The 21,086-nt window shown below is 51.8% G+C and overlaps 8 protein-coding genes across 8 annotated transcripts; 5 read left to right on the top strand and 3 right to left on the bottom strand.

The window, feature by feature from the left end:
- Nucleotides 1-409: 409 nt before the first annotated feature.
- SETTUDRAFT_103167 (uncharacterized protein) lies at nucleotides 410-795 on the top strand (the record flags this gene model as incomplete). The annotated part of the gene is made up of 2 exons (XM_008024156.1): nucleotides 410-490; nucleotides 580-795. 2 exons carry the CDS (start codon nucleotides 410-412, stop codon nucleotides 793-795), a joined length of 297 nt encoding a protein of 98 aa, XP_008022347.1.
- Nucleotides 796-957: 162 nt separating this feature from the next.
- On the bottom strand, nucleotides 958-2,476 carry SETTUDRAFT_103653 (uncharacterized protein; the record flags this gene model as incomplete). The annotated part of the gene is made up of 2 exons (XM_008024155.1): nucleotides 958-1,838; nucleotides 1,885-2,476. 2 exons carry the CDS (start codon nucleotides 2,474-2,476, stop codon nucleotides 958-960), a joined length of 1,473 nt encoding a protein of 490 aa, XP_008022346.1.
- Nucleotides 2,477-2,760: 284 nt separating this feature from the next.
- Nucleotides 2,761-4,590, top strand: SETTUDRAFT_182936 (uncharacterized protein; the record flags this gene model as incomplete). Its single annotated transcript, XM_008024154.1, has 1 exon — nucleotides 2,761-4,590. One exon carries the CDS (start codon nucleotides 2,761-2,763, stop codon nucleotides 4,534-4,536), a length of 1,776 nt encoding a protein of 591 aa, XP_008022345.1. The 3' UTR covers nucleotides 4,537-4,590.
- A 610-nt stretch (nucleotides 4,591-5,200) lies between these two features.
- SETTUDRAFT_103192 (uncharacterized protein) lies at nucleotides 5,201-6,816 on the top strand (the record flags this gene model as incomplete). The annotated part of the gene is made up of 2 exons (XM_008024153.1): nucleotides 5,201-5,249; nucleotides 5,300-6,816. 2 exons carry the CDS (start codon nucleotides 5,201-5,203, stop codon nucleotides 6,814-6,816), a joined length of 1,566 nt encoding a protein of 521 aa, XP_008022344.1.
- Nucleotides 6,817-6,974: 158 nt separating this feature from the next.
- Nucleotides 6,975-9,337, bottom strand: SETTUDRAFT_175543 (uncharacterized protein; the record flags this gene model as incomplete). The annotated part of the gene is made up of 4 exons (XM_008024152.1): nucleotides 8,602-9,337; nucleotides 8,496-8,500; nucleotides 7,204-8,142; nucleotides 6,975-7,135 (listed from the first exon to the last, which is right to left on the bottom strand). The coding sequence occupies exons 1-4, from the start codon at nucleotides 9,321-9,323 to the stop codon at nucleotides 6,975-6,977; spliced, it is 1,827 nt and encodes a 608-aa protein (XP_008022343.1). The 5' UTR covers nucleotides 9,324-9,337.
- Nucleotides 9,338-10,388: 1,051 nt separating this feature from the next.
- Nucleotides 10,389-11,556, top strand: SETTUDRAFT_167344 (uncharacterized protein). The gene is made up of 3 exons (XM_008024151.1): nucleotides 10,389-10,809; nucleotides 10,879-11,035; nucleotides 11,099-11,556. Exons 1-3 carry the CDS (start codon nucleotides 10,408-10,410, stop codon nucleotides 11,380-11,382), a joined length of 843 nt encoding a protein of 280 aa, XP_008022342.1. The 5' UTR covers nucleotides 10,389-10,407; the 3' UTR covers nucleotides 11,383-11,556.
- A 144-nt stretch (nucleotides 11,557-11,700) lies between these two features.
- SETTUDRAFT_25785 (uncharacterized protein) lies at nucleotides 11,701-13,521 on the bottom strand (the record flags this gene model as incomplete). The annotated part of the gene is made up of 3 exons (XM_008023666.1): nucleotides 11,701-12,321; nucleotides 12,377-12,755; nucleotides 12,803-13,521. The coding sequence occupies 3 exons, from the start codon at nucleotides 13,519-13,521 to the stop codon at nucleotides 11,701-11,703; spliced, it is 1,719 nt and encodes a 572-aa protein (XP_008021857.1).
- Nucleotides 13,522-17,152: 3,631 nt separating this feature from the next.
- SETTUDRAFT_146424 (uncharacterized protein) lies at nucleotides 17,153-20,777 on the top strand (the record flags this gene model as incomplete). Its single annotated transcript, XM_008024150.1, has 5 exons — nucleotides 17,153-17,457; nucleotides 17,503-17,739; nucleotides 17,786-18,372; nucleotides 18,430-19,056; nucleotides 19,117-20,777. 5 exons carry the CDS (start codon nucleotides 17,153-17,155, stop codon nucleotides 20,775-20,777), a joined length of 3,417 nt encoding a protein of 1,138 aa, XP_008022341.1.
- Nucleotides 20,778-21,086: the final 309 nt, after the last annotated feature.

Below are 21,086 nucleotides of genomic sequence, written 5' to 3'. Positions count from 1 at the left end.
CCTCGGTGACTTAGCATTTATTTTTGTGGGCCGCAAAGAAAAAAAAAGGGTTCAGTGGGTTTGTGCTTTGCATGTGGTAACATTGTCCCGCGGTAATACCTAAGAATACCAGAGATTTTACCGGTGCCTTTTCAGCTGGACATGCATGGCTTATACACGCTGCTTCGTGGTAGTAATGCAGCTTGTGAGTCTGATCGTGTCCGCCTACTCAACAGACTAGAAGCGGACAATGATGACGATGATGACGCTGACCATTCATTCACCCCGCTCCCAGACTAACCGCTAAGGGTTTAGCGCGCAGCTCACAAAACACCTCTCCAGACAACATGGACTACTCCATCTCTCTCTACTATAGAATCTTGATCTCATTACCATCAAAGCCTGTAGTTAATTCAAACTCAAAACCAACATGCCTCACGCAACAGCCTCAGTAAACGGCATCGTCGTCGCCGAAACAGACTCGTACGAAGTCGTCGACGGAAACATCTATGTTGGTCATCCCGGTCTTCCGTGAACCATCACGTGCCCTTACACCATCATCACCGCCATCACCATAACCACCAACTAACAAGCACGCAGTTCCCCCCTGATGCCATCAAAAAGTCCTACTTCAGTCCTACCTCGACCTCGACACACTGCCCCTACAAGGGCAACGCAAAGTACTACACGGTGACGACCAACAAGACTGAAGTCAAGGACGCCGCCTGGTACTATCCCGAGCCCCTGGAAAGCATGAACAAGATCAAAGGCTACGTTGCCTTTTACAAGGGCAAGGCTGAGGTCAAGAGCGACTAGTGACTGTGCTATGCTGTGCTGTGCATATCGATACAAGGGTATAGATTCCATTGATTGCCAGATACTCAAACCATGTCAAGCTTAGCTTTGAAGCTTTTAGTCCCCTAGAACGCCAGTGAAATGCTCGTGAAATTGTCGTGACAGAAAAAGTGACAATGCATGCTATGAGTCGACCGCCATCATGGTATCATCGCCGTCAATCCCGACGGCCTGTGGCTCGACTACAACACCACGGCCCCTGCCCTCGAGCAATTCTCTCCTCACCTCGGCGCTGATGCTGCGGTGGCCTCGTGTCAAGAGCAGGTCGAGCAGCGCCTCTCGCTGGTCCTCGGTAATGTCGTTCCTGTATCGCTGCGCAAAGGCAAGCAAGCACTGGTGCCAGATGACAGGCAGCTTGCCCGTGTTGCCGAGATCACCAGCCACAGACTCCGTGTCCATGACATCTGCACTGCTGGCGCCGACGCCGCGGAATCGCAAAAAGTGGAACACGAGCGCATCCACCACCTTGTACGGCAGCGCGTACTTCTTCTCAAGCAGCGTCTTGATGAACATGTTGCATGGGCCAGCCGCATCCGGGTCCGATGACATTTGCTCGGCCGCGATTTCGCAGAGACGGTGCAGCGCAGCCGCCGAGTGCAGAACGGGGACCGACACCTTGGCCACGACCGAGGCTACAATGGCCGCATCACGCTGCGTACAAGAAATATCCGTGAGCATGGGAAACACGATGCCCTTGAAGAACGCGCTGGGCTTGTAGAGTGCCTTCTTCAATGCGTTGTACAGATGCACATTGAGCTTGTGTGTTTCGCGAATGTTTTGTTGCACGAGCGGCAGCAGAATGGTATTCAGGAACATCTGCGCCGTTTGCGGCTTGGCCGAGACGAATATGCGTGTGGCTGCAAAGGTTGCGTTTGGTGTCCAGTCGTCGGGACGGGTAATGGCCACGAGCGTTTCCCACGCGGGGATCGTGGGTAGAATCTTGAAGGGCTTGGGCAGCTTACCGCTCTTGTAGCGGCTCAGAATAAGACCAATCTTGGAGTACACTGTCCACGATTAGCAGTGCATCGAGACATGACAGCATGCAAATACCTTCAACAACCTTGGCTGGCAGCTCAATGGCATCCTCTGGCGCACCGCCGCCTTGAATCTCTGGTTGTTGCACCTCGCCCCCAGCCTCGTGCGCGGCAATCTTCTCAAGAATGAGTGCAGCCAGGTCGGTGCCTTGCCCTGAAGGCTGCGCTTCTTGTCCCGGCCATACAATCGGGTTGTCGTCGGTCGGGATAAATTTGTTCCATGCTGCCAGGTCGTTGGCATCAATCTCGACCTCCTCCACCTCGTCGTCGTCGCCCCAGGCCTCGTCGTCGTCCTCGGCCTGCACATCTCCCTCGACCATGTCGTCCTCTCCCAAGCGCGTCTCAAAGTCAAAGGCGGGATTGGCTTCTTGTGGTCGCTGGGCCTTGCTTTCTCGGGCATCCTCCTCTTCCAGTTCTCGTCCAATCTCCAGGATTTTGCGCGAACTCTTGGAGTCTACATACTTTTGCTCGTCCTCGTCTTTTTCGCCCTTGCTTCGCTTTTGCCGCTTCGGGCCCTTGTTCTTCCACGGGTCCGAGGGCGCATATTCTTCGGCTAGCGGGTTGTGTCGCTGGTCGCGCACACCCGGCGACTTTGGTGCTTTTGGCATGGTGAGCGGGAACTGAGTTGCAGATGCGACTTGTATACAGTTATGCGGTAAGCCTGTCGGTAAAGGACTGCAGAGTCGTGGGGCGCTTGGGGGCTGTCGAAGAGTCGTCTCGTGGTGGTTGGAAAAGTTGGAGCGGCGGAACCAAAAATTTGGTGGGGTCCAACTTTCGCGTACAAACGGCCCGCCGTAGGAGCTGCACGTCTCCACGGCCGATCACGACCTTTCCTCCCACCCAGCCATTCACTGATTGTGCCGTTGGCTTCAATTACTTGATACGTCCCGCCATGGCCGACTCCCACCCTCCCTCGCGCTCCAATACGCCCACACTGGTGCCCCCGATGCGGCGGCCGCTCGAGGGAGACAATGCGCCCGCCGTGTCGTCTCCGCTCAACCCCAATCCCGATGCAGCGGCGCGTCCCAGGCCAAAGGCGCCGGCGCGCGAGCAAAGAGAGAAGCGCGAGACAATCAAGAAGCGTGAGGCTTCGGCTTCGGCGCGCCAGAGCACCCCGAATGCCAACACCAGCACCAAGTCGAAGCCAGAGCGCCCTGCAGCCGACTCGCCCATGAGGTATTCCATTCCCGAGCCCAGGCCGTCCGACTACGAAGCCCCCAAGGACAGCACTCTGGTTTCGCACGAGCCAAACCCCATGTATGCGCCTGACGGCGTTACCGAACTCAAGAAGCCCCACGACATTGCCTGGAATAAGAGGGGCTACAAGTACACGCACTGCGTTGCCGATCCGCTGTTTCGTCACAAGCAGTACTACCGCCAGAGCGACTCGAGACCGTATGGCCCGAGAATGAGCCACGAGGACTGCGATAGGTGGTTCCACTTTGACAACAGCGCGACCATTGTATCCCAAGAAAAGGGCTGGCGCATGGGCAGAGGCAATGTGGCTGCAAGAGAAGGCAGGATGTACTACGAGGTCAAGGTCCTGCGCGGGATCCCTGCAGATGGCCCCAAAGACCCAATTGATCCCAAGACTGGCGAGACCAGGCCTGGCCCGCACGTACGCATGGGTTGGGCAAGGCGAGAAGCGCCTCTCGACGGGCCTGTTGGTTTCGATGGCTACAGCTACGGCATCACGGACGCCCGCTTCGAGGCCCAGCACCGATCGCGCGCTTCCAAGATATTCAAGCCACTGCCAAAGAATGCCAAGAGCAAGCACATGAAGGCCAGGCCACCGCATGGCAAGCCGATGCCGGTCGAGTATGTTGTAGATCAGCATGTCCAAGAGGGCGATGTCATTGGCCTGGAAATTCAACTGCCGTCCATGTCCATGCACCGCAAGGTCGTCGAGGGCATATACAACCCGGCCGTAGATCTGGGAGATGGCTTCGATACCGTCAGCAACCAAGATCCATTCGACCGGCCTATCGACATCATCCGCGATCGTATACCCGTGCCGTACAAAGGCAACTTTTACTTTGAGCAGCTCGACTATCAAGTCACCAAGATGGTCGAGGCTTACCACGACCGTGGACCCGTGCCAAAGATACATCCTTCGCCAAACCATGAAGATGTCAGCGTACGATCGCTACCACATTCGCACATCAAAGTCTACAAGAACGGGGAGGAAGTCGGCATCGCATTTGAGAATCTCTTGGCTTTCCTTCCACCAGCAAGTATGCCCTCGGTCGAGGCAGTCAAGGCTGGTGCGCGCCCGGGTTTCGACGATGGCATGGTCGGCTACTTTCCCGCTATTGCGCTCTTCAATGGTGGTGTTGCTCAGGTCAACTTTGGGCCGGATTTCTGGTGCCCGCCTGAGGAGATAGTCAAGCAGCGTGAGGAGGACACGCAGATGGCTGACGGAGATGCAACGGAGAAACATGTCCCAGAAGGCCGTAAACTGCGTGCTATTGGCGAGCGCTACAAGGAGCAGATTGCCGAGGACATTGTCTGGGATATCATCGATGAGGTCGACTTCTTCACGCAAGACGGCGGATGGGACTACAAGGGCGAGGCGCCTCAGGATGTGACGGGCAAGTCTACACCCAGGGCGCGTGGCTTTGCGAATCCCGACGAAAATCTCGGTGTCGAGGTTGGCAAACGGTACTAACAGGATGGTGATGACAAAGAGCGGAATTAGCAGCAAAAGTGATGTTAGCAAGGCGCATGTGATACCCAATATGATTGGTCATACTTTGGAATGTTGGTGATGACAGCTAGCTGCATTTTGGTCTCCTTTAGCATGATCTTTGTCACAGGTCGGCTGGTATGCAACTTGTAGGAGGGTTGTCATGGGGAATGTCTATCTGCACGCCCTACGCCTTGGTGATAAACGCCACAATTGCCTGGAATCTCTCACATTACCCGCCAATGTAGAAGAGTGAGGCTGAGATACAATTATGAGAGGGGCTGTACTCTCTGTAGCAAGATGAAAGGGCTGATATGCACAAGTACATTCTACCTAGTATTTCTGTAGCCGGATCAAAGCTTCAGAGAACAGCCTGACTTGACCTAGCCTGTCTGACAGCATTCCGCTCCAGGATCTCTAACCCCTTGGGGTAATAGGCGCGGAATTACCGACATCGGCATCCGAGCACTTCAACGTCGCTGGTTCAATTGGACCTCGTCTTCTTGAGCATCAACTACCTCTTCCTTTGTACAAACTCTAGACTGATAGAGGCGCCGAGTAAAAGTTTTTCTAGTCCTCTTGTTTCCTTCCTGTATACGTAAAATTTCCCTCTTGCACATCTTGTCCGCACTACCTCTACCCCACGATGAATTCTTCGCAGTTTCGGGAAGCGGCAAAGGGCGCCATTGACGAAAGTATGCAAGCCAATTTTTATTTTCAAGTCGATCGTATTAACAGATACCAGTCGCACAATACTACGACACACTAGAGGATCGGCCAGTCTTGCCCGCAGTCAAACCAGGATACCTCCGGCCTCTACTTCCCTCGTCCACGCCGGAGCAAGGCGAGCCATGGGAAGCCATCCAAGCAGATATCGAGCGCGTCATCATGCCAGGACTTACGCACTGGCAGTCTCCCAAGTTCATGGCTTTTTTCCCCTGCAACTCGTCGTTTGAAGGCATGCTCGGAGAAATGTACAGCGGAGCCTTCAACGCCGCCGCCTTCAACTGGGTCTGCTCGCCCGCCATCACGGAGCTCGAGACGGTCGTCATGGACTGGATAGCCAAGCTCATTGCGCTGCCAAAAGAGTTCCTCAGTGACGGCGAGGGCGGCGGCATCATCCAAGGCACAGCCAGCGAAGTCGTGCTCACGGCGCTCGTCGCCGCCCGCGAACGCATCATCAGACGCAAGCTAGGCGACATGCCCGAAGGCGACGAGAGACTCGACGCCGCCGCCGACATCCGCGCCAAACTCGTGGCCCTGGGCTCCGAGCACGCACACTCTTCCACGCAGAAAGCCGCAATCATAGCAGGCACCCGGTACCGCAGCGTCCCCAGTTCGCGTGCCCACAACCACAGCGTGACTGCCGCGGGGCTCCGACAGACGCTCGAGGAATGCAAGGCCAAAGGCCTCGAGCCCTTCTACTTCACCATCACGCTGGGTAGTACAGGAACCTGCGCGATCGACGACTTCGAAGGCATCGCGGCGCTCGCCAAAGAATTCCCAGACCTCTGGATCCACGTCGACGCCGCGTATGCCGGATCAGCGCTCGTGTGCCCAGAGTACCAGCATTTGTGTGCTCCGATTGCGCACTTTGACTCGTTCAATTTTAATCTGCACAAGTGGCTCCTCGTCAACTTTGATTGCTCGGCCTTCTTCATCAAGAGGCGCAAAGACCTCATCGACACGTACAGCATCACCCCGACGTATCTGCGCAATCCCCACTCGGACCAGGGCCTCGTCACGGATTATCGTGACTGGCAGATTCCGCTTGGCCGCCGCTTCCGCAGCCTCAAGGTCTGGTTCGTGCTGCGCAGTTACGGCGTCGCTGGGCTCCGCGCTTTCATCCGCAAACACGTGGCTCTCGGCGAGTATTTCCACGACCTGCTACTCTCGCGGCCCGACGTCTTCAGCGTAACTACGAAGCCCGCATTTGGCCTCGTGACATTCCAGGTCACGCACGGCGTGCTGCCTGCGGGAAACGAAGATGCTACGGTTGCCGCGAACCGGCCGGATCCGAGCCATGGCGCGCTGCAGAATGGGTTCCAGGCGGATGCCGAGGCCCAGTACGTCGAGATGGTGAATCAGCGCACCAAGGACGTGTACGAGAAGGTGAATACCAAGGGCGATTTCTTCCTCACGAGCACCGTCGTGGGCGGCAGGTATGTGATTCGCGTTGTTAGTGCCACGGTCAAGAGCGACGAGAAGTGGATGAAGATGCTGTTTGATGAGCTGGTGGAGATTGCGGAGAAGAAGGCATGATGGCGGTTGTGGGGATGGCGAAATGAAGAGGTTCCATGTTGTAATGTACATGTCGTTGACCAACTGGCTGAACATGCTTTTCAGTGGAGCTTTCATCATATGTGCGAATGAATTGGACGGGAATCCTTGAATCAAGTCTCTATATACGAGTTTGGTAATCAGTCCAACCGCAGTATCCGTACTGCATTCCCACCAAGCACATCCTGGGCCTTCTTGTCGTCTGTCGCAAACGCTTTGGAGATGGCGCCATAGTTCGCGTTAACGCTATGCCACTCCTTTGCATCTTCTTCCAGCGGCGGGAAGAACGGGTGATCAGTACCTAAGTAATCCTCATTAGTTTTCTCCCAGCGCAACAAACACGATGCATAAAAAAAAGGAGCCACGTACCAAACAACAACCGATCAGACCCAGACGCATCGAGCGCCGCCTTCAACCCCACCTCGGAGTAAATAACCGCATCGAGATAAATATTCGTCTTGAGGATATCCCAGACCTCGCGCCGATTCTGCGTCTTGCCATGTTTCTTCAAGTGCCCATCATGCAAGATACACGATTCGATTCTGCCGGCCAGAAACGGGAGGGTGCCTCCAGAATGCGCCAGCAGCACGCTGAGCTTGGTAAAGCGGTCCCACACGCCGCTCAGCAGCATCCTGGTGACAGCAATGGTAGTTTCGAGGGGGAACCCCAGCGCAAGCGGGAGCACGTGGCCGTATTCGCTGGCGCGGGGCCCATACACGGATGTAGGCAGTCCGTAGTGCGGATGCAGGAAGATAAGCTGGTTGTGCTTTTCCAGCGCGGCGTACACGGGATCCAGCGCTGCGTCGTCGAGGCCCTGGCCGAGTCCCGAGGTGCCCATGATGACGCCGCGCGCGTACTTGAGCGTGCTCAGACGCTCGATCTCGGCCGTTATCACGTCAGGTGAGGCGGACAGCGGGAGCGTGCCGAAGAAGTAGAGGCGGCCTGGGTACTGCGAGCACTGGTCGTTGACATCATCATTGATGTTTCTCGCGGCGTCGCCCGCCTCGTCGGCAGGCAGAAAGTCCAGCCAGGGATTCGCTAGTGAAATCACCGATTTGTCGATCTTGTGCAGGTCCATAAAGGCAATCTTCTCCTTGATCTCGTAGTACTCTTGCCCGATGGGGCGGCCCCGCGACGTCGACGGCATAGAGGCATCGTCTTCGCCCGGCAGGATGATCAAGCGCGCCGAGTCCGGGGCGTCTGGGAATGTACGCACGTATGGCACTGTGGAGCGGGATCGCAGCAGTTCCATGTACTTGGGAGGGTACACATGGGTGTGGATGTCGACGATGGGCATGTTTTTTTGCGCTTGGAGACGCGGGATACGCGTCAATTGCCTGGATTCAGAGTCTTTTGCTTTTTCCAATTGCGTGTGACGGTTGTTGGAGAAGAAAAAAAAGATGATCGAGGTATGTAGGTTCTGCTGTCGTCCTGGCACGCGAGATGATGCTGGCAAGTATATTATCAAGTAAGTATTGTGGAAATAATTGATACTGGCGGGGTAAGTAAAGTATAGAATGCTCACCCCCACTACACGGCGCCCACCCCTCCCACCTTCCCCAAGCGGCTAAGGAACTATGGAGCCTTTTGGTTCGAGACGGGCGCGCAAAAAAAATTACTATGTCATGATGGAATATCGTGATAAGCAGATATGTAAACACATGTTCTATATCGACAATTCACAGTTTATATTCAGTTGCTGTACTTAAGTAGCAAGTGTTTGTCGAGACGTAAATACGTACGTATCAAGCGCGAGTCCTCAAAAACACATTTGGCGGCTTATCCCACGTCTTGAACTCATCATCCACCTCGAATACAATGTCGCCCGTGCCTTCGTCCTTGAACCCCAGTCTCTGATACACTGCTCGTCCCATGGAACTTCCCTCAGTCGTGCATTCGAGATCGCCTCTGTTCTTTGCGTCGGCGAGCCCGGCTTCAACGAGCTTGGCTGCGATGCCGCGACGCTGGAAGGCGGGATCGACGGCGCACACGTCGAGGACGAAGATGGCGGGCGGAGTGCGGCCTGATGCCTTGACTTCGTGCATGTATTCGATGCGCCGTTTCCACAGCGAATTGAACATTTGTGTTGCGAAGCGCTGGTTCTTTTCGTCCAGTTGACTGGTGGTGGCCGACATATCGCCGGTGAAAGCGTCGCCGTAGCCTTCGACAAATGAAAGTTGCTTCCAAACGGCTATGCCGACGACACGTCTTTCGCTGGGTTGCTCCGGATCAGGTAGCGTGGCTTTGAGATAGAGGGCATTGAGCTGCCCGTCTTTGTTCGTCGTCGTGGATTTCCAACTCTCCATCATATCCAGGGCAAGTTTTGCCTTGCCTTCTTCCGTGTCCCATCCCGGGTTCATCAGCCTCCAAACCGCATCTTTTACTTGGTGGCCAAACGCTTCAGCCAGGCAGTCTAGTGCTTGTCTGAAATCCTTTTCCGTCTCGAATGGAGATACGACGACGTCGTCGTTGTTGTTGGTGGAAGTCATGCTGGGTAGGTCGTGACGTTGAGGCCCTTTGTTGCGTTGAGAAAAGCGGCAAGTTTACGTATTTTCAGAGTAGCCAAGCTCCGGCATGATGACACAGCCTAAAACTGTGGGTCACAGGCTCATACGATACGAAGGCTTGGCGAGACCTCTTACACTCTGATGGAGAGTTGGACATTAGTGAGCAAGGTACAGGGCCATTGTATGTGCGAATCATCTCATTGTTGTTTAGTCAATTGGCATCATCTAAACTCAATCTGGCAGCTCCAGCTAACTCCCAATAGCAACTAATCTTCTCCCAAGCTATTACACATGTGGTACAACAAAACCGCATAGCACACCGAGGGATATAAGACGGGTATGGGTTCACTATATCGCAGCATTGGGTCTCCTTAAGTGTCTATCTAGCCACGGGCCACGCCATACGTCATCGTACTGTGGATGCTGCCGAGGAACATAACGTGGTTTTTGCGCCTTCGGCACGCCGTTAATTCTTTCTCAAAACTAAATCAAAGAGCCTTGTACACGGAAACTTCACACGACGAATGCTTACAACATAGAGGTTGAAAATCAGCCTAGGCTGGCAGATGGGTAGGGTTACCTCCATGAGACTCAGACCCTGCCTCTACCTGTTCTGGGTTCCATAAAGCGTTAGAGTAGTGCAGGTTTATGCAGAGATCGGGATAAGTTTATATCTTATTTTGACTATTTATGGCAAGTCTGATTACTCCGCAGCTGCCGCGCGACATGAGACGAAGTTTCTCCAGCTATCGTGAATCATGTCACTCTTTACCTTTTACTTCATCCATGGTCAATATCGCACCTTGCACATCTGAAAACACAGTACTTGCATCTGCATCATACTGCAATTTGAGAACCCATCACATCTACGAGATAACAGGTTTTTGGTAGCTTTGCGTCGACCTATCATTCGTGCCGCTTGACATGCAGCCTTCTCAGCTGAGTGCGAGGCTGAGCCCATGGCTGCTAGGTTGACCCCGCATCTTCAAATACAACAGATGCTTAGCCCCGAAACCATCATTACCAAATCTCCCCTTGGTATCCAGCTATCTGGATCAAAGCCAGCATGTCAGCATCGAGCAAAGAACGAAAATTCTACCTCCGAGCACCAGGCCTCGAGTACCGTCTCAATGGGCCAATCCAAATCGGGAACGTCATTACAGACATGACACGCCCGCAAGATCCTATCACGTTTCTCGATCCTTTACCCGAAACCATATCAGGCGCAGGGTTCGGCGAGGGCTCAACGGAGCAAGGCCACCATGCTTCTGGAAACATAGGCTTTGCCGCAAAACTGCACAGCATCTTCTCGGCGCAGGTCGAGGGCAAAAGCAACAGCTCCGACAAGACAGTGTACGGGTTCCAAAAGATCCTGGCGCGGTACTTGCAGAGAAACCCATCAGTCGCGGATGTAAAGCGGTTCTGGGAGAAAGACGAGGAGTTTCGAAATGCGCTAAAGAGTGGTGATGTATGCGGTGCAAAATCTGATTGATCCGAGGAAAAGCATAGAGACTGATTGATACATACTTTGCTCTAGGTTTACATAGTTACCGGCTTGAAGATTGCAAAGGGGCTCAAGTATTCAAAGCAGCGAGCGAGCGAACACAATGCATCCATCAAGGGGGGTGGCCATGTCGCCGAAGGCGCTGTCATCGAGGGCACCATAGAGGGCGCAACTGGAGGCGAACAGTCAGGTAAATAGCTGTACAACCGAGTATCGACTGGAAAGATTTACTGACCACTCATCTACCTTGCAGACACATGGACTGTCCTAGGTGATGTCATTCTCGCATATAGATTGCACCGCGTCAGAAACAAGTGGTCCATCAGGCGCAAAAACAATCTGGCAACAGAGTCCTATGACCCTGGCGAAGCCGGATTCATGAATAGAGGAGACGAAGCAGACGAGTTGGAAGGCGAGTTTGCTGAGGTCGCGCCGCATGATGTGGATGAGTTTGCCCAGGAGCAGTATTGGGAGCTGGACTACATGGAGCTGGAGGATGAAGAAGAAGATTGGAAGATTGCTGTCTTGAAAGAGTGATACGGGGGGTTGGTTGCAGTTTCCGCATCTTCAGGGCAGATTTGTGAGAAAGTCTGAAGACGATGTGTTGTATTGAAGCTCTGCGCAGGAGCAGCTATATACGCTATAGAGCTAGCACTATTTGGGTGAAAACTATCCAGGCACTGAAGGTGCATTCTTAATACATACAGACCGTATCTTGCACAATTCGAAGAGAGTAAAGCGGTTGATGGGGTTGCATGTCTATTAGCAAAGAAGTGATTTCGTACAACCCTCATTGAAGAATTGGTATCATTAGTATTATTACAAATACTCTAGTAGCGCTCAAGAATTTAAAAGCTACATTGGCTTCGGATTTGAAGCGCTCGTCAATGCAGCTTCCAAGATAGACTGGTGCTTGAATTCTGAATGGTGTTTGAGAGTCATGAATAGCTGGCGCGGCTGCGATTCCGTGGAAAGCTGGTGCAGCAGCCTTTGAAAGCCCTCGGGCGTCCTGATGTTAAGCCAGGATTTGCGCTTCTCCGTGTTGTCCATGTTGATGTTGATGTACCCAATGATGATTGCAGCGATTCCTGCCATGATCGCAGTCGCAACCGAAGTTCCGTTGTGGTTGATGTATCCCGAGCCATGTCGTTGCCGGGCTGGTACCTCGACTCCCAGCGTGCCGAATACTTTTACTGCACCCTTGGGAAGCGAGGGGTTGAAGCCTGGGTTCTGTCCCTCTGTGTTTACGGCTCGGACGGAAATGACTTCTGGGAGATATGCTGGGAACAGCTCTGTCATGCCACCACCCAAGTTCGATGCCGCAGCAAAGATCAAAACGTTCCTGTTTCGCTTTGCGAGCGCACTGCTGATGGCATTACTGACGATGCGTTCTTCCTCATGACACGGTTCTTGTTCCCAGCCGAGGGAGAGAGACACAATGTCTGCATCTTGTTCTTCAACAGCCCATCTAATAGCCTACGGTTGTCGTATCAACACCAAGTTCATTATCTATCCTCGAGTTTGAACATACCTTGGCAAGATTCTGGCTGGTTTTGATTGCATCCTGCTTCAGATCTTCGTCGCCTCCTGCTATGCGTGCGACACAGATATCTGCAAAAGGCGCAACGCGATGGACGATGGAGAGCATAGCTGTTCCATGTCCATCAATATCAAGTGGAATTGTCTTGGGTTGCCAGAAGTCCTTCCAGTTACACTCTGCTTTTCCTTTTGGTAGCATATTGAGCCGTTTTTGAAGCTTGCGATCTCTCCAATGTGTAACGATGGTTTCGTCGTCGAACCCCGTGTCGATAATCGCAATCTTTGGCCTTTTCATGCGTTCGAGCTTTTCAGTGACATGTGTATGCAACCAGGAACTCGACATGCTGTTGAGCCAATCTGATGCCAGGTCGCTGTGATTATGTCAACTTGAGAATCATAATCATTTCTTAATTTTTACCTTTGAGTCTTGAGCGTTTTATTGCTACCCGTGCCTGTCTGTAACACAGTAGACTTCCCCACTCGCGTCGAACGTTGAAGCCAGATCTCTGCTTCTTCTATATCGGCCATGTCTTGATAAAGTTCGAGCAAGGGGTCGACGACATGATTCTTGAGGATCAGTCGTCTTGCTGAGACATCCGGAGAATTTTCAAATAGATCTTTGAAAGATGGTGAATCGATCGGAAAACATGTCTTGACAGCGCGCTGAAATTTTGTCTTGTGTTGAGCCGGAATTGCTAATGTAGGCCAATCTTGTCCAGAAACAATCTCTTTGCAGCAGTAGAGGAGAAGTCTGTTGTTCTTCTCAATACCTGACAAGTTTTCTGCATCCGCACTGATTTGTATTTCTCTGCAGTCCGCTGAGCCGAGCTGAAACAAGAGAAGGCCAAGGTTAAAGATGTAGGGATATGGGTGGAGGTGAGTGCTCTGACCTGACATTGTCTCTGACTCATGCTCACTAAAGGTCTCACCTCTCAAATGCGCAGGTATGACCCGAAGGAAAGGTGCCTTCGAGTCAAGGCTTGCTGTCTGCAGGAGTTGTACGGTGTCAGAACTCCATTCCACCTTCATCCAATCTGATTCGTAATACTGCCAGAAAGCTTTAGACAAGGCGAATGCCAGGAAGACTTTGTGTTTCGGCGAGATCATGTTTTCGTCTAACGCTGTAGCAAGAGCCATTGGTGGGCCTTTGGGCGGGAAGGTGTCTGAATACCGCATATCGCGTCTACAGTGGAATTGGCTAGTTTCGATATGTTTGGTTATATGGAAAGTGAAGCAGCTAATCTTCTTTGACAGGACTTTACAGAAATCATCGAGCACTTTGGACGATGCTGTGTGCGCTGGTGGCTCGTCATTCTCGTTGGCTTGGTCCGTAGGTGAGTTTATGCGGATCCGAGTATCTTTAAAATATCTATATCATGCTTCAGCCACAACCAGCAAACTTTCGAATACATCAAGTTACCTGGGAAGATAAAAGCGTACGGATGTCAGCTGGTGGCTTTCGTCATCTCTTTCTGCGATGACTGAGTCGAAAAAGTGATAGTTGACGTCACCTGGAACATGCGGATATCCATCCAGTCGTAATGAGCAAACATGATCGGTTGAGAGACATCTAGGACTGCTTTCTTCCGAGCAAGTACACGGTAGATAGGCGCTAGCGTAAAATACGTCATATAAAGCCTTGGTGGTGGAACCAGAGTACTCTTCCAACTCGCTCGAGGCCCGGCAGTTTCGGGAATATCCGCTCAATGAAGCAGCCTCTTCAAACGAGGCATGGCGGCGAGACAGGTTTTCGGTGACTTTTTCCATGATCATTTTACTCGAATCTGACTCTGGGTTTGGAATCAAGCGTCCTGATAATTTTTTCAAGATTGAAGTTGCACTCTTAGTGGTCGCTTGTGTTCCCTATAACCCAAGGTGTCAGCCTTGTCAGATTCAGTTCACTGAAATGGTGAATACGAACATCGCTTGGAGATACCACAGTATTCAACTCGCATAAGACGCTTGAATTTTCTTCAAAACTCTGGGCTTTGAAACAATCACCGTATCGAAACAACGAATAAGCCATAAACGCGGCAGCTGCAGCCTTCCGTAGGCCACTGGGATGAGCGGTAGATTGCTGCGCTTTATTCCCCAATTCGCCTGCAACATTCGCGATACCCTCAACTAGAGTCCAGTCGTCCTCGGTGTAATCAGGATCCATGGCTTATGTGGAGGGAGATGGTAAGTGGGATGGCAAGCACTGCCATCCCGCATGGGTTTGTGCCTAGATGAGCTATTAAAGCTGAGCGGCTAACCACCGCGCGTGCGGCAGATGGCCGAATCCTTCGAGCTGATCTCTGAAACATCAACTCCAAACACATCAGCTCTGGCTCTTCTCAGCTTTTCGGCCTTATCAAATGCTGATGATGCCTAATCTCTTCTTACATTGATTGACCGCATCAAATAGCTTGTGGTACGAATACTCTACGAGTCTTTCTATACAGCAAGGCTGTAACAGGTAAATTTAGGAAGGAAAGGAGGGAGAGCAAACGGAGAGCAAAAGATTTTTAGCTCACCCTTGGATGGGTTGACTAGAGGTCTTCGAGTACTAGGATTCTTGATGTGATGTGAATTAAGCATATAAGGAGTCACACCACCACAGCTGCTCGCTACTACAACAGCGGCTGCCTATCGCCACTCTCATTAATATTTCAGTAGTCACTTGAATACACATGTATATGGGACCATCAATATCAGTAGCTATAGCAGGCTCCATGCTAGTTCACTAACCAGCAGCTGTTTATTTTGACCCTTCTAAGAATAAAAGATAAGCACCTATTCATGTAACTACCGTACTAACGCTATATAGCTTAGATCACATGACGCTAATGCAGGATCCTGCTTAGTGGTGGGACAAACGCCCTCTTGATGGTGGGATGTTTAAGCTTTGCCCACACAATCCCTATAGCCTTCACTACCCCAGATGGCAGACCCTACCGGTTTGGTTGACAGCAGCCCCTTTCCCATACGCGCGACAACGGAGTTGTGCCGGCAAAGTCTCAGGGAATGTACCAGCTACGCGATTCTGGCCGACGACCACTGGGCAGAAACTCGGTTCAGTGATTTCAATCTTTGGGTTTCTGGAGTCGGAGCATCCGCAGATGATCTCAATTGTCTCGACAAGCGCTTGCAACGCGATGTTCCTGCGCAGAAAGTGGTGATGGGTGTCCTCAGCACTCTTGCTGCTTGGACAAGAATGTGTGTGGAGTTGGCAAAGACGAAAGATGCAGACATCGCATTGTCCGACCGTCAACAGGGTGAAAATCCCAAAGATGCCGATGAAGAAGGTGCTGAACTTGGGGATGAAATAACACTGGAAGAAGCAAAAGATACTATTGAAAAATTACTAACAAGTTTGATTCAACTCGAGGCTGCGATCCGAAGGGCCAGTATGGCTTCTCGACTGAGAAGAGCAGACCGAACATTCGAGAGACAAAAACATCAATACTCCAAGCTCTCAGATCATCTCAGGTTCGTCTTGAGAGTTGCCGAAGCCTCTATACGCCAACATGTCTTATCAGACCAAGGTCACGGTTCAGAAAATCAGCCTTTTGCATTACCCAGACTCGATGAACTCAATGTCAATTCTGTACTGGATAGTTTGCAGGACAAAAGCACATCTGTACGTCCTGAGCAGGAAGTGCTCATTCTTGCTAACATGAAGCGAACTCACCGCTTTATATTCCACAAGAATCGCCAGGAACAGCTGCGACCCGCAAGAGCGCAACAACCGGCCCGGAATGTACAAGACCAGCCCCAACCACATCGCGCGCAACCCTCTGAATCCGCCTTGGAGAGCAGAAGACAGCTGGAACAATCAACAAATGCTTTTTTGCATGACAATGCGAAAGCGCCTTCACTTCCACAATCTACCGGCACCACTAACCAAGCATCGGACTTCAACCAAAGTTCATCGCTTGAAAATGCGGCCAAGGTCAAACCCCCTGTTAGCGCTCCAGGTGTTGCAGCGACCACCATTGCTCTTCGGGTGGATTACCCCAAGCCTCCAAGAGAGAAATCGAGATGTCCTTATTGTCTGATACCATTCAGTACTGAAGCTGAAGATATGCGTCAGTGGAAGTAAGCTCTTCAATTGCATCGCTATGAATGAAATCACTGACCACACAGGAAACATGTCTCGGAAGATCTTCAGCCTTACACATGCTACTTGCCGGACTGTAACCAAGGTTCTCCTCTTTTCAATACTTTTGAGAGCTGGAAAGAACATGTTCTCTCAGGAAAACATAAAGAGTTCGACGGATGGACCTGTCTATTCTGCCAATTTTCTGCGAAGCCAAACGAAGAAGCTGCGTTCAAGGACCATGTCAATGCCACCCACTCCAAGGATATAGCAAACAAATCTCTGGACGACTTTACTAGTATTTGTCGTCGTTATACGGTTCCGTTGCTGGATAGATGCCCAGTCTGCTCAACATTCGAGAACGATTGGAATATGCGAAAGAAAGACGACCCACAATTCGAAGGCGGAGTCAAGTCGTTCCTAGAGCATATTGGAGGCTGTATGCATAAATTCTCCTTGAGGATACTGCCTGATCCCAATCCCATAAAGCCCAATGGATCCTGGCAAACATTAAGTTCTGTCTCCTCCATTCAAAACCGATCGTGGCCGTCGGCTTATCTTCACGTATCGAATCACCCAGATGCGGAATTTACTGAGAATGTTTTGAACCAGGTTCTGGAACAAACCCACAGTGATCCGTTTTCTGATTTCGAAAGGACGCAAAATTGGATCAAGTTGGCAGAGAATATGGATGATCCAAACTCCCTCGACTTGGCCAAGGGTATCGAGGATGCAGATTCCCTCAATGAACAAAATATATCCAATCCATTTGATAAACATGCTTCCTGGGCTAGTATCCCCTCTTCGGTTGCAGAAAGTCACAAGTCAGTCACACAGGATACCGGGCTTCACCTGCTCTCGATCGATAACGGTGGTGTGCGCGGCCTGTCTGCATTGATCATCCTCGAGCAACTCATGGACGCCGTCGACCCAGATGCGCCGCCAGAGCCGTACGAATGGTTTAACATGATCGGGGGGACGGGCACAGGCGGGTAAGTGAGGATCTATAGACACTCTATAGGTTGCTAACCTCATAGGCTAATCGCCATCATGCTGGGCCGGCTAAAGATGAGCGTACCTGATTGCATGAAGACATACATGACATTCTTTTACCTCATTTTCCAAAAGCCACGTCGCCGGGGTTTGTTCAAGAGTCCGGTGCAGGGACGGTTCGACGCAAAAGAAGTAGAACTGGCAATAAAAGATGTTATAAAGCAGCAGGGTTTGCCAGAGGACGCGCCCCTCAGAGATGAGCACAGCACGGCTTGCAAAGTGTATGTCGGGCTTCATATTCAGCAAACTGTACGCTAACAGCTGCAGCTTCGTGTGTGCAGCGAGCAAAGACGCGTCTGGAACAATCTGCCTCCCGAGCTACCCCATGCCGCGCGAAAATGATGATCTGTTCAAAGGCGTGACAATTTGGGAAGCATGCCTAGCTACTTTGGCAGTGACGGCTTCCTTCGACCCAGTTTCAGTGGAACGGTTTGATGAGGTGTTTGTAGATGCGCCGATGAGCGTGAACAACCCCGTGCAACAAGTATGGGAGCAGGCGCATCTGGTATGGGGGTCTGAACTACCAAATTCCGAATATAACCGCCTGGTCTCGATCGGAACGGGGGTGCCGTCGCTTGGGTCATTCAAGGATGAAGATATGCGCATCGGCCAGATGTTGGCTAGAATGGCTGTAGAGACTGAGCGAATTGCAGAGCTGTTCCGGAAAGAGCATAGACTGCGAAACAGTACGGTACGATACTATCGTTTCAATGTGCCGCGAGGGCTGGAGGATGTTGGCCTCGAGGAGACGGAGAACATCCGGGAGGTGGCAGCGGTTACGCGGCAATATATCAAGTCCTCGAAGGTAGAGTTTGAAGTTCGCGAGTGCATGGGCAGCATCACCAACCGAGAAGGTCAGTAGTCCCGTAGACGTCTCTACATTCGAAGATTTGTGGCTAATGTGCATGCAGCCTTTAGCGAATACCGAACCGTCTTCAGCCTTGAGGGTGCCCCGCAAGGGCTTCATTTTGTGGACAGGCCGGCGGAGATGGCGCAGCTTGAAAGTGTGTTCCTGCCGCGATCAAAGCACAATCAGCGCCAAAAGATCCATATCCTGTGTGGCCTCGGTGGGATAGGCAAGACGCAGCTGGCGGCCGAGTTCGCGCGACGGCACCATCACCGGTTCAGCTCAGTCTTCTGGTTAAATGCGGGAAACGACTATTTTCTCAAGGACAGTATTGCGAACTGCGCGAGCCAGATTCCCCCGGGCCATATTGCTGAGGCAAGCAGGAGGTATGCCGCAGACAAATCCCCTGATATTGACACAGTAATAAAAGATGTCATGACTTGGCTTGCACTGCCTAACAACACGGCGTGGCTGCTCATTTTCGACAATATCGGACCGCAACTCGGGTCTCTACAGAATGGTCGTCCGGCGTACGATATACGGCGTTACCTACCTGACGCAGACCATGGATCTGTGCTGGTGACAACACAATTGGCACAGTTGACGCAGGTGGGAGAGTCACAGCTATTGGGTCGAGTCTCTACGGAGCAGGGACGGGATATATTCGAGAGCTGGTGTCAGATGAAGCACGGTAAGCTGAAAGTGGCTGGCATATAGCTGCAGCTCAAGAAGCTAACAAAACACACCATAGGTACGGCTGAGATTGACCATCTACTTGGAAAACTAGATGGCCTGCCACTCGCGATTGCGCAGGCAGGCGCATACCTGCAAGGCACCGGAATAGAGCTGACGCAATACCTGGAACTCTATGAACAGCAATGGAGTGAGCTGATGGGACGAGACCCCTTCATTGATATGACGCCATCCCTCGACTACGCTAATCGCAATTTGTGGAGGGCGTGGGTCGCCTCTTACCACGCAATATGTGAAAGAAACAAGAATACGGCTAACTTGCTGCTTCTATGGTCATTCCTCGACAACAAAGACCTATGGCATGGCTTATTCGCTGAGGCGTGTGCGAAGTCTACCGTAGCTGCGAATTTGCTATCGGGATATATCGGGTACATTGCAAGAAGAGGAATCGATTTCAGTAGGGCGATACAACAACTATCTAACTACTCGTTAGTGGAAGAGGTTCCAAAGACGCGAAGCTATGCAATACATCCGGTGGTGCATCGATGGGTGTATTGCGCACTAGGCGGGCACCTTACAGATGAGCTGAAGAGACTGGCGACAATTGTTGTTGGCTGTGCTGTGCCAGACCACTCTATCGGAAACCCATTTGCCCTAGAACAGCGACTTCTTCCACATGCGCAAATCTGCTTCAGGCACGTAGTTGAGAGCAAGGCAGAGTGGTGGCTTATCTCGCCCAAAGATAGCCCCGTGAGCTCTGACAGGGGTGAAGAACAAGAGATACTGGCTTATGCTATGAATTGCATAGGCCGTCTCTTCACAGATCGAGGCAAGTGGGAGGAAGCCGAGCAGATGTACCGACGAGCGCTGCAAGTGTATGAGGCGGTACTTGGACCTAGCCACACATCGACACTACAGACGGTCAACAACCTAGGCACCCTTTACCTTAGTCTAGGTCAGCTAGATGAGGCGGAGCAGATGTTAGAGCGGGCGCTGCAAGGATATGAGGAGGCACTTGGGCCTGGGTACACATCAACACTACAAACAGTCAACAACCTAGGCAGCCTCTACGCAGGTCAAAGCAGGCCAGATATGGCAGAGCAGATGTATAAGAGAGCGCTAGAGGGATATGAGAAAACACTTGGGCCTCAAGACATGTTGACACTACAGACAATCAACAACCTAGGTCTTCTCTACGCAGGCCAGAGCAAGCCAGATATGGCAAAGGAGATGTACGAGCGAGCGCTGCAAGGATGCGAAGAGGCGCTTGGGCCCAAACACTTGTTAACACTACGGACAGTTAACAATCTAGGCACCCTCTACCAGCAGGGGGGCATGTGGGGCGAAGCAAAGCGAATGTTAGAGCGGGCGCTGCAAGGATACGAGGAGGCATTTGGCAGGGATGGTGTTGAGCAACACCTACCAGCACTCGATACCTTACAGAACCTAAGCCATCTCTACGAGCGCCAAGGGAAGATTTCCGAAGCACAATCCATGTACTCAAGGGCCCTTTCTGGGCTTAGCAGTGTCCTCGGGCCGTCGAACAAGAGGTATATAGAGTTGGCCGCACTTGTCGACAAGCTGCCCAGTATCAGTGGTGGAGGAGCAGAGGCGGAGGTGCTCTCAACAGAAGGCGAAAGTTCTGCAGCACAGCAGCATGAGAGAAGGAAACCCACGAGCCTAGCAATATGGAAGCGCTTCAAGGATAAGTTGCGATAGTGCTCTGACATTCGTTGGTTGCATTCTTACAAGTTGCATGGCATGGCGGCAGCAAAGTTGAAGATGATGAGATTGTAATTCTACTTTCTACTGTGAGTTCGTAAATAGTACTCGAGAAGGATGTCCTGTTCGCTGTGGAGTGCCTCTTGATGTTAATAATTTCTATGTCAATTCTGTGGCGTTCGCGGATAATTGGTAGCATTGGGGGTTACAAACTAAAGACCAGTATAGACCAGTATCGAGTGCTTTACGCATGAGAGAAAGGGCGATAAAATGACTGATTCTTGATCACCAATACAGACACTACCA

Source organism: Exserohilum turcica (assembly GCF_000359705.1).
Source record: "Exserohilum turcica Et28A unplaced genomic scaffold SETTUscaffold_11, whole genome shotgun sequence".
NCBI lineage: Eukaryota > Fungi > Ascomycota > Dothideomycetes > Pleosporales > Pleosporaceae > Exserohilum > Exserohilum turcicum.
This window is presented reverse-complemented; position numbering and strand designations above follow the sequence as displayed.

Bases quoted from the DNA above. Each gene is read 5' to 3' on its own strand.
- SETTUDRAFT_167344 (XM_008024151.1), top strand. From the start codon at position 10,408: ATGTCAGCATCGAGCAAAGAACGAAAATTCTACCTCCGAGCACCAGGC. The intron at 10,810-10,878 runs GTATGCGGTGCA...ACTTTGCTCTAG, and splicing joins ATGCGCTAAAGAGTGGTGAT to GTTTACATAGTTACCGGCTT. The intron at 11,036-11,098 runs GTAAATAGCTGT...TCTACCTTGCAG, and splicing joins AACTGGAGGCGAACAGTCAG to ACACATGGACTGTCCTAGGT.